Here is a 12,420-nt window from a genome sequence, read left to right on the forward strand (position 1 = left end):
TCGGTTTCTCGCACAAACCGATCGTTTCGTGTCTTAGGACATCAATATGTCGTCACCTGTCTGTTCCTGTTTATTGACTCTTATAAATTGTGTTACCATTGACTCGCATTATTTGACTGACAGACGGCAACAGTTCGAGTTAAAAATCATCATTTGTGTTCTACTGAAGAAACAAAGTCACCTACATCTTGGATGCCCTGGGGGTAAGCAGATAAACATCAAATTTTCATTTTTGGGTGAACTATCCCTTTAACAAGGGGAGGAACTGCTCTATATGTCCCACCCTGCCTTCCTGTTTCAGTGGAAATTGAATAATGCTGCGCATTTCAAGGCACTTCAGTGGGCCTTAAAAATAATAAAGTAAAATATTTATTGAAGAACTTTTTTTCATATGAAAATGTTCCCTAATGACATTAAAAGCAGGTAAACATGCTTAATAGTCAATGGAGTCCAACAGGCATGCTGGTGGTTCCTCACCTTTTATTAAAAAAAAATATTTTTTTAATTAAACATAATCATGAATGAGATTTGGGAGAGATGGTGGAAAATAGAAGCCTGGACCTTCTGCTAAACACATCCTGCTGTGTTTCATGGGAGAAATGAAAACATACAGTTTTTGAATGACATGACGGTGGATAAAAGAAAGAATTTTAATTAGTAAGAGACAGTTCCTTTAAATATTGTTTGAATACCAAACTCAAGAATTCTCTTTTGAGAGAAAAACTTGAACTTGTTGGTTAAATGAAAAGTCTTTCTTAACAAACTCCTCTGATGACTGCTTCTTTTTATTTATATACAGTCTAAAATCTTTCTCTTAGGTAATTTATAACTCCAAACAGACAAATTCTCAAGGTCATACAGTAAAATGTAAGTGGTGAAGTGGATTCAACTGAACAAAGAATCTTTTTTAACTTCATTGTTTGCACACAAACTTACATGACTTCGGCATGAGTGTTTAAAAGCTTATCCTGTGAGCCTGACATTGTAAAAGAATCGGTTTCCGTCAGCTCCTCTCCATCTGAGAAAGAAAGAAAAAAAAAGAAAAAAGAAAAAAGTTTTAGAGTCAGTAAGCTGCCTCAGGGTACTTCTTGCCAAGAGATGGTGTGACACAAACTTAGTAAATGAATCATGAAGTCTCTTGGTTTGAGTTTACAGCCACTGCTTTGAAAGCTCCCGAAGAGAGGTTTCATCTTTTATCACTGTTGTGTATCTACAGCGTAATTGTCTCATAAGAGCCCCGCTTAATGGACGTAAGAAAGAGTGGGGCTCTTAAGCGATGGCGTACCTCTGAACATGGTGATTTCTGCAGGAGGTTTTGCATCAGGAGCAATGCAGGTCACTGTGTATTCGTCTCCCTCCACCCACGGCTCATCAGACTCCAGCTGGATGTACGGCTGTGAGGGTGGGACTTAGACAAGAGAGAGAATGAGGAGAAGGTGAGGAGAGATTAACCTGCAGGGGATTGTCACAATATATTATTTTATTGCAAGCTGTGAACTCATTTGGTGTCTGGTTGAAGAGATATTTCTGAGCTTTAAACACACACACAAGCACACAAATACTAGAGTTTCTGAGTGAGCTACTTTGGAGACAAAATTGGTTAAATGTCTTCACATGTAAGCTAAATTTGAAGGGTTTTGGCTACATAATGGAAAACTGGTTCATTCAGAAAGTAAAAAAATTATTTTGTGGGAGGCAGGGGGTGGTATGTTTAACATTCATTTGTATGATTAATTATAAAAATTCAATTTTTAAAAAGGTCTTCCAAACACTTCCGAGGAAAAAAACAACACGTTCAAACTCCCTTTCAGGAAAAATGAAAGTAGTGATGACTAGTAAAGTTGACTCTGCAAATTAAACCAGGATAGGATGAAGTACTTATTCAGTGAAAACATCACATACTTCATCTGTAAGGGAAGAATTAGCGTTTGCTTTACACGTGTCCTGACCAAAGCAATAAAAGCTATTTCTTTCATCTTAATGGCATTCACACTGACAGCACTTTGAAGAAACAAAGCGACCACAAGTCATTCATTTTCAATGAGAGCTGGTGATCTGAGGCAACATTAGTAAGAGACAAAGTTCATCTTCATGCAAATGCACACTGACAATGCAGCAAATGCCAGTGGGAGCACAAATAAGTTCTGAGTGGTTTTTAGCATGTTGCTACAGTATATGACTGTGAAGTTATTCTGGCCAAGTCAAAAGAGTCCACCTTCAAGTCTTTATTCTCTCTAGATATGGCTTTAGTCCATCCTTCAGTGTAAACCTTACAGATTTATACCCGCTTTATCGTCTGCCAGGAAATAAAATTGTAAATCTGATTGCTTTGAAAAGTAATAGCATCCCACTTCTTCAGGCCACACATTATTATCATTCATATCAGTATGTCCAGCTTATAGTCAACTAATGTATAGTAAATGAGTCTCATGCAGTTTGCTCTATGCAAATTAATCAATTATTTGTTAGATTGAATGCATGCATAAATAAATCATACAGGTAGTGTAGTCACTTATGCTTATCCACTTGTCCAACATAAAAAAAAAAGCCATTGCAATAATTCATGGTTTATTTGTTTTGGTCAGTATTTTTTTTTACTGACTTGAATACTTAATTGCACAACTCAGATGGATAAGCTTCCCAGGTTCACTTAAAACAGACAATAAAAAGAGATCTATTGTTATCGACGAATGGATCCAATTTATCTTTATTCTTTAAAGAGGCCATATTATGTTCTTATTTCAAAGTCTTGATTTTGTTTATAGGGTCTGATAGAATAGGCTTCTGTGCTTGAATGTTCAAAAAACACCTTATTTTTCACATATTTTACATTGTTGTCTCTTCCCAGCCTGTTAGTTAAACTCTGTTTAGTTCCTGTCTCTATGAAGCCCCTTCTTCTGAAAAGCTCAAATGTGCTCTGATTGGTCAGTCTGGAGCAGTGTGTTGGGATTGGTCAGCCGCTTCAAGCGGGCTTTCAGAAATGTCATACCCCTTACACACGTTCCAACACACTACTAAGGTAACTCACCTTTTTTTTTTTTACATTTTTTTCTGTGTATAAATGAGAAATATTGTGGCGTTTACATTCCCAGAAGAAATCTCAAGACTGCAATCACAACGTTTTAGGGAATTCAGAAACAGTGCTTACTGATATAGAGATTAACTCCATTTGGAGTGATGTTATGCTTTGTAACTTTGCAGACCTATTTCATGCTCAAACAGCAACATTATACACACTAACGAACGTTGAAAAGCATAGGCGCTGAGCACTCACAGAAAAAAGAAAATGCTATTCACTGATCAGGCATAACATTATGACCATCTTCCTAATATTGTGTTGGTCCCCCTTTTGCTACCAAAACAGCTCTGACCCGTCGAGGCATGGACTGAAGGTGTGCTGTGGTATCTGCACCAAGATGTTAGCAGCAGATCCATTAAGTCCTGTAAATTGCGAGGTGGGGCCTCCATGGATCGGACTTGTTTGTTCAGCACATCCTACAGATGCTTGATTGGATTGAGATCTGGGGAATTTGGAGGCCAAGTCAACACCTTAAACTCATTGTTGTGCTCCTCAAACCATTCCTGAACCATTTTTGCTTTGTGGCAGGGCGCATTATCCTGGTTCCATGAAAGGGTGTACATGGTCTGCAACAATGCTTAGGAAGGTGGTCAAAGTAACATCCACATGGATTCTCAGCAGAGCATTGCCCAAAGCATCACACTGCCTCCGCCGGGTTGCCTTCTTCCCATAGTGCATCCTGGTGTCATGAGTTCTCCAGGTAAGCGACAGACGCACCTGACCATCCACGTGATGTAAAAGAAAATGTGATTCATCAGACCAGGCCACCATCTTCTCTTGCTCCGTGGTCCAGTTCTGATGCTCACGTGCCCACTGTTGGCGCTTTCGGCGGTGGACAGGGGTCAGCATGGGCACCCTGATTGGACTGCAGCTATGCAGCCCCATACGCAACAAACTGTGATGCACTGTGTATTCTGACACCTTTCTATCAGAACCAGCATTAACTTGTTGAGCAATTTGAACTACAGGAGCTCATCTGTTGGATCGGACCACACGGGCCAGCCTTTGCCCCCCACGTACATCAATGAGCCTTGGCCACCCATGAACCTGTCGCCGGTTCACCACTGTTCCTTCCTTGGACCACTTTTGATAGATACTGACCATTGCAGACCGGGAACATCTCACAAGAGCTGCAGTTTTGGAGATGCTCTGACCCAGTCATCTAGCCATCACAATTTGGCCCTTGTCAAACTCGCTAAAATCCTTACGCTTGCCCATTTTTCCTGCTTCTAACACATCAACTTTGAGGACAAAATGTTCACTTGCTGCCTAATATATCCCACCCACCACCGTGATGAAGAGATAATCAGTGTTATTTACTTCACCTGTCAGTGCTCATAATGTTATGCCTGTTTGGTGTATATTCCTATAATTTTATCAAATCAAAAAATCAACTGAGAGTTGGGAACCTCTCTGATTGGTGGATCTCACATTGCAGGTCCTAGCAGGTCGTAATACACACAGTTCTACTATACGAATGGACTATTGCGTAATGAATGACTATTGCGTAGTCATGAATTCATCAAGCACACTATCACACAGAGAGAAAGATAGTACTTTTCGAAAAACTAACACTAAGTCAAATGAACTATTCAGTAATGAGCATGGTAAAATGTTTTAAGGGGCATTTGTTGCTTGTGTATGCGTCACCTTGCTTATCCCAGTTATCATTAGCTCATTTAAACATAGGTGATTAAAGATATGTTCATATTTGGTTAATGTTGGCTATTTGCACTTGCAAGCTTCCAATAAACAAAAATGAAAGGCGTAGGTGCATTTGTCATCGCTGGGGGTGGGGTATGGAGTTTGGACACCTACTGGCACAAACATAAATTGGCGTTTATGCATAATAGTTCCTCTTTAATGCTTTGGAACAAATAGTGAAACAAATCTTACTTAGGGCCTCACCCTGCACATGGTTATTTAAGATCTTAACGAAGGGCCTCGCAGTGTTCCTTGGTTGTTTTCTATCAGAGCCCTTTCACTTTCAGTGGCCTCAGCACGACACTGCAGAAGCACACCATCTCATTATCAATTGAAACGCCTGTGTGAATCACAGACGGATGATGAAGCGCGGCCCCTGCGCTGTCGACAAGCCTGTGGAAATGCACTAAATGCTAATCTAGCATAGCGCTCTGCTTATAGAAAAAAAGAGCAGCAGCAACAGTGCTGCAAATCACCTCCAGCAGAAGAGACGCGCACGCCGCCGATCAAAGCGCTCCCTCTTACCTCTCTGCTGTGCAACTTTCCCCGCATCGCTCGGGGCTACAGAGCGCTTCTCGCCGCTTTTGACGAGAGGGAGTGAAAATCAGTTTTTGTGCTCTGTTCAAACGAATCGAACTCAAATGTGGCACTGTCCAAGTTTACCCGAGTTGCACAGTTTATCCTACTGTGAGCTTGATATTGGATGTAAAAGTGTGAAACGGGATCATTTTTGGTTGTACAATGTGTAAGGAATATCTTAAAATACTGCTTATGAACTTAAGGCTGTTCACCCAGAAAGCACTTTAGCATTAAAAAAAACCTAGACAGTGCAAAACTGCAGGTCTTGTGTTTTTAAAAGCTGCATTTTTTACAATGTAAAAGCACAACGTATTCTGACACAACAGTTAAAAAACACCACAGACCAAAAGCAAGAAGACGTTCTGTGTGAAAGGCCCCTGAAACTCTTAGAGGGATAGTTCACCCAAAAATGAAAGTGATACCATGATTTACTCACCCTCAAGCCATCCTAAGTGTATATAACTATCTTCTTTCAGACGAACACAATCGGAGATGTATATCCTTGCTCCTCCAAGCTTTATAATGGTAGAAGCTGCCCCCCCAAAAAAATGCATCAATAGATACAATCCATATGGCTCCAGGGGGTTAACAAAGGCCCTTTGAAGTGAAGTGATGGGTTTTTGTGAGAAAAATATCCATATTTAAAACTTTATAAACTATAATAACTAGTTTCCGGCAGATGACCGTACGCATACTGCGCAAGTCGACTTCTGCGTTGAATTAGTAACCCACTGACGCAATGTGTGATGCAGTATGTAGGAGTATCATAAGCTTAGACCTCTCTCGTGATTTAAAAAAATAGGGCTGGGCAACAAACTCAAACTCCTCTTCTCTTATATCGAAATCCTTCAACATTTCTCTTTAAAATTTCTCATTTTAGACTTATAATTCGTGACCGGTGTTTTGTTTTGCTCTATCCTCTGAGCTTCCGCATTCGTCATTACGTCGGGTCAGGGGTTACTTTTCAGACGCAAATCGATGTGTATGGCCATCTGCCGGAAGCTAGATTTTATAGTTATTTAAGTTTTATATATGATGTTTTCTTACAAAAACTCTGAACGCTGAACCCCCTGGAGCCGAAATGGATTATATTTATGATGGATGGATGCATTTTTTTTTTTTCTTCAAAACATGCCCCCATTCACTTCCATTATAAAGCTTGGGAGAGCCAGGATATTTTTAAATATATCGCTGTGTTTGTCTGAAAGAAGATAGCCATATAGACCTAGGATGGCTTGAGGGTGAGTAAATATTGGGATAATTTTCATTTTTGGGTGAACTATCCCTTTAAATGAGTCTGACAACATTCTACATAAAAGTCTGAACAGTAACAGATTATATATATATATATATATATATATATATATATATATATATATATATATATATATATATATAACAGACAAATATCTAATATATTATATTAATAATTAAAATGAAAAATATTAATTATTATTAAGATATTTAATAAATAACTTCCAAAATATCATTAATTCAAATAAATAAATAAATAACACAAATAAATTTGACTTCTAAGTCGCCGATAACAAGATAATTTATGATATTTACTATGTGAACTACGTTCATTTTCTGGCTTCCTCTGAAGCACAAGATGCTCTGTGGAATATTCTCAAATTATGATCATCAGTTTTTTTTTTCCTCAGAGGGGCAAGCTCACATACCCAAAACAATATAAAATCCTTAATTTCACTTTGAAAAAACCCTAGCAAATAAACCAAACAAATACCCAGTGAGAACTGGCACATAGTAATTAGAACTTGGTGTTGTTGTTCATGTAGCTAGTTGCTCCCCTGGAGTTTCTAGGCACTAGGGGGCGTTATTGCTGTGTGCAGCTCAGCAGTGAGGAGTGAGGGGCTTCACACCGAGACATATGGGGCAAGGCTTGGGCTTCAAACTGATTTAAAGGAAGCAATTGGAGCTGTGTGGACACTGATGTGTGAGGAGAGCACTGCAGAGGAGCCCGCTTAGATAATGAGATGCATTTGTTTTCCCTTCTCTTCTGCTCTCCCTCTCTTTTTAACTGCTCACAATTTCCTCTCACTGTCTCGCTTTCTCACCCTCACGCCATCGCCCCCTCGCTCTATCTTTCTCATTCTCTGCAGATGAAGCCAGACTCATCACTTGTTGTGCTAGAGAAGACATTGTTCAGGCACATAGATTTCCCAGTAAAGACTGATGGTGTGCTCACAGACCAGGCAAGCAGGTAGAGCGTTTTTCTCACTCTGTCTCGATGCATGTCTTTCACTTCATCCCTCATTCTCACTTGCTGAACTTTTGGCTCAGTGCTCGATAGCAAAGCTAAAAAAAAAACAAAAGGTGCTTCAAAACAACAACAGCAATGCCAAGGTAGCATGTAAAAACAATGGTGTTTCATCACAATGATGTCATATCATACTACTTTTCTTGAACTAACCTACTGGTACTAAACTATTTTACCCTTCTCAGTCACATAACACAACTATAAAGAATATTAACATAGCACAAGGTCATTCTAAATAGATTAAATACATTCCAATACTATTTCAAGTATTGCAAGGTATTAGTGTTATGATATCAACAAATGTTTTATATTATATTGTATCTGTTTTTAATGATATTAAATATTATTCATGTACTAATCACTTTTTTATTGTAAATGTGTGAACAGCTTCTAACAATACTTGAAAAAAGAGACCTTTCCTGACTTCCTAGGTTGTCAATGAAAGCCTGTAGACTGATTTTTATGTGACAGACTCCTGAGAGCCTCTCTTCCATTCTATGACACATGAAATGAATGCTTATACAATGTTCAGGATAATGCTGAAAGAGCCATTCTATACTGTAATGTCAATGTGTCATGGAAAAAAAAAAGGGGATTCATTCAAACTGTAGTCTCACATAGATCTATATAGTCTGTAGTCTCAAATATACTTTATAATCAAACTATCATAACAGTGTAATTTTAATACAACCATACTAATAAGCAGAAATTACTTAAAATTACAATAAGAGTGTTGAACATTTTTCTCCTGTATCCTATCCTTCTTTAACTTCTTGGGGTCGGTGGTTGCGCCGGCGATACCACCTCGGGTTTTTTCTTACCAGTGTGAAAGAGACTTAAAATATTCCTTCGATTTTGGACTGTGACGAGCAGGGCGGGTGAGAGCCGTTAGTGAACGGTGCAAGGCCGGTGAAGCGAGTGATAATGAGTGTCAGCTGCGTGTTGCACCGGTCTCGAGTCTCTCACAGAGGAGCTCCGGAAGCATAAAAGGGGAGCGACGACAGTGAAGGACGAGAGAGGACCAGGCCTGGACTTTACTTTATGTTTTATTATGTTTGTGTGCTTGTGTAGATGTCCGTGAGGGTCTGCCGGCATTACCTTGTTTTGTTCTTTGTTTATTTTATATTAAAGTTATGGTTTGAACGTTCGCCGGTTCCCGCCTCCTTCTTCCCATACATACGAACTGTGTTACATGGACATACAGATAAGAGTTATACATCATTCAAAACTGTGAAATGTCTTCTTTTATTTGTCTACACTCACAGTAAAAACAAAATGCTGCGCTTTTTGCTAAATAAAGAAAACTAACATGATGCGCAATCTGCTATCTCTTTCTGAATGAAGTCCACTCTGATACTCCTCAGAAAATGAACTGTAACTTAGAGAATACTAATCACACAAACATGAGAAATATGTCCAAAGAAACAATGAAATGTCAGGATTTAAATAATGTAAGTCAAATAAAATAAAACAAATACTCTCTGTTTATGTAATATGTTTGAAAAGAGAGAGATGTCAGTCGTTCGAGAGTCACCTCAATATCCGCTAATGAGGTCATGCCCACGGAGAGCGTGCAGCATTCAAACGCAAATCCTGAGGTGATCCTCAGAAAAATTAAAAAAACGTTAATATGTTTAAAAGTAACTGAATAATCACAAATGTCAGGACATGTCAAAACTTCTCCAGGGCCACAAAATACCCTCAGGGTTAAATCATTAAAGTTCAGCAGCAAAGACATTAGTTAATACAATCAAGTTGTAGTTATTACTGTCAGTTCTAATATATTTTAATTCATTCATCTGTTGAAAAACTTAACTGAAGCCCTGTTGTAATACTTAAATGACCAGGCCTCTCAGCCTGTTTTTAGAAACAACAAGGGGTGCAATGACTGGAACGAGGGGTCTCTAGCCCCTGGTCATTTGAACTCCCTCCAGTTACCTCATTCTTTCTCCTTTTACTTTCTGCTGCAGTCAAGCTGCGGTAGAAAGCAGGTGTGTGTGTTCAGCGGTCTGTTCTTTGAAACCAGAGAGAAGGGATGGTGAGAGAGTGAGAGGGTGTGTGTGTGTACAGGGAATGTGTAGATGTGTGTGTCTGTAAGTATGTGTGGGGAGTTTTATGTCTGTGTTACTGGCAGCAATGGGAGCCAGAGCATGACAGACAATGGTTAGTCAGGCAAAGATTATGACCTCAGAGAAGCCCACCTGAGTCGCCCACCATACTTCCTGCAACCTCTCCTCTCTAGACAAATGCACGCTCACATGCACAGAGCAAATACAAACCCAGACATGCACGCACACACACACACACACACACACACACACACACACACACACACACACACGTTTGTATGCAGAAGAACTGAGAAATGAAAACACACACACAATATGAGTACTCAGGCATAGAAACATTGAGCAGTGAAATTTGATTCATTAGACAAATATAGACGGATGGACAGAAATGGAAGATAAGAGGCTCATTAGCGCAGACAGATGAACATACCCCTTCGGTTTTTCTCTCACATACTCATCAATAAACATATAAACATGCAAATGTTTTCCTCAAAACTGATTCACACATGCAAAAGCCAAGTGAATGAAAAGATAGTCAAAAGGCAACAATTTTATCACAGATGCTCGTTTTCAAGCTCTCGTGCACAAATAGAAACATTTCCTGGTGAAATAAACCAAAACAGCTCCCTCCCACATGGATTTCCAGTTCAGTCACACATTATATGTGTAAATGAACGTTGATGCGGTTTTGTTATCGAGATGAAGCTGTGACAGTGATGTTTACTTTAAGGTGCACACAGTAATTGTTTCCTCATTAAAAAGTTTCACACCATAAAGAAATGAAAAAAGGGGATAAATTATGTACAGTGACATGAGATGACGACTCCAGAAATATAAAAGCGTTTTTTCACAAGCGTGGATATCCTTTCTCTTTACTACTGGTTACAGAATGAACATGAATGAACATCTGAAAGTATGTTGAAATATACAGTACAACTTACTGAAACATACCATATCTTGGTGTAATCGCTCAGTCAGTGTTTCAACCGCAGAAAGACGTCAATAAAACAACTTGTAAACAATGTCACATAGTATAACATTTACCTCAGAAATGCCATTCAGTGTCCACAGCTTGTTAGTTTGCTAGAGAAATTAACTATTTCGCTACATATACTCACTATCCTATTATAAGCCGATATATTAATTATATTTACTTTACCTGTTAGCGATGTCTTAATTATTTAATGTATGTTTAAATAAATTTGTTATGACTGTAACTGTGGAAATGATTATATTTGAACAACGAATTGGAGAAACATAATTTTACAATTAGATATACAAGTTATTGCAAAAACTGCCTTATGTCCATTTTTTATAATTATTATTTGAGTGTTGAATATTATCTCTAAAAAATAAATAGCTGAATTTAATAGTTTAAGCTCTGTTGTTAAGTGTAACCTTTAATATTATAGAAATGTGCAAGTAAGGGCTCCCTATACAGTTTACAGCATTAGCAGAGATATATATTTTTTTATCCTTAACAAAATTTTAATTATAATTGAACAAACCGGACCCATACCGAACCGTGTCTTCAAAACCGAGGTATGTACTGAACCGTCATTTTTGTGTAGATAGATAGATAGATAGATAGATATATTGATTGATTGATTGATTGATTGATTGCCAGATTTTTCTGTGGGATGACATGGACTGATGGTTCACAATAAGACCAGGAATGTGTATTAAGAAAGTAAACAGTGTCAACGATGATGTCAGGTTCACCGAGTCAGAGAAACCGTATTTGGCTGTATCTGAATAGAGATGAACTCATACATAGCCAGGTAAGTTGAGGCAGATGGAAGGTCATTCATCAAAACCCAACACTGCCTTAAATTGAAAACCGTCTTTTCTAATGGTCATGTGTATCTGGCATTCACACACACACACACACACACACACACACATGCACATCAGAGCCTTGTTAGACCACATGAGCAAACACAGTCTGTTAACAAGCTTTGACCAGACATGCCTCAAAAGGCTTGAATACACTCATCCACAAACACACACATACATACGGTTACGCTGGGCTCAGGTGTGAGCTTTGAAGCTAAGAGCCATTGAAGCAGTCCCATTCCTCCTCCTCTGCTCTCTCTCTTTCATTCCCTCTCTCATTTCATCTCATCTTCTCGTCTTCATACCACTGATCTTTCCACCTCTTCCTTCGCTCTGCACTTCTCCTCTCATCTCCTCCCATCTCGTTCCTGTCTGAAGAGTGCAGCAGGTGCATCTGAGGCAACAGAGATAACAGCAATTTCTCCCGCTCTCTGTCTTTCCTGCTCTTACATTCTTCATTTTTAGCCCACCGCATATGACAATAAACACTTTCAACACTCAACCGAACAAGTCTTGATTTGCGTAAATCAGACCGACATACGATAAACAAAATAGTGTCCGAACCAGTTACCAACCTTAATCTAGAGACTCAAATCCACTTCCCTACATGACACACAGTCCCAATAGACACTAGCGCTCTCACACTATCTATATACAGCATTTTCCAGAGAAAATTGGCAGAATTCTTGCTGTTTAAAGGTGAGGCTACTCCTAAACACAACTCTGAATGATTTCAATGATACTTGATCTCAAGACAATAGTAAAGATGATATTCAATGTCACTGATGTCAAACAGCATCTTGATTTGTGATTGAACATCACATTCACTCATTTATTTATCATTTAAAATCAATTTTATTATATTATTTAAA

At 38.7% G+C, this 12,420-nt stretch overlaps 1 protein-coding gene across 1 annotated transcript in view; it reads right to left on the bottom strand.

Moving 5' to 3' along the window:
* nphs1 (NPHS1 adhesion molecule, nephrin) overlaps positions 1-12,420 on the bottom strand; it is a 115,622-nt gene that overhangs the window by 61,409 nt on the left and 41,793 nt on the right. Inside the window, 2 exon segments of the mRNA XM_048161845.1 lie at positions 937-1,018; positions 1,286-1,408. Coding sequence (XP_048017802.1) covers positions 937-1,018; positions 1,286-1,408 — 205 coding nt within the window.

The sequence above is a fragment of the Megalobrama amblycephala genome, linkage group LG16 (assembly GCF_018812025.1).
Source record: "Megalobrama amblycephala isolate DHTTF-2021 linkage group LG16, ASM1881202v1, whole genome shotgun sequence".
Taxonomy (NCBI): domain Eukaryota; kingdom Metazoa; phylum Chordata; class Actinopteri; order Cypriniformes; family Xenocyprididae; genus Megalobrama; species Megalobrama amblycephala.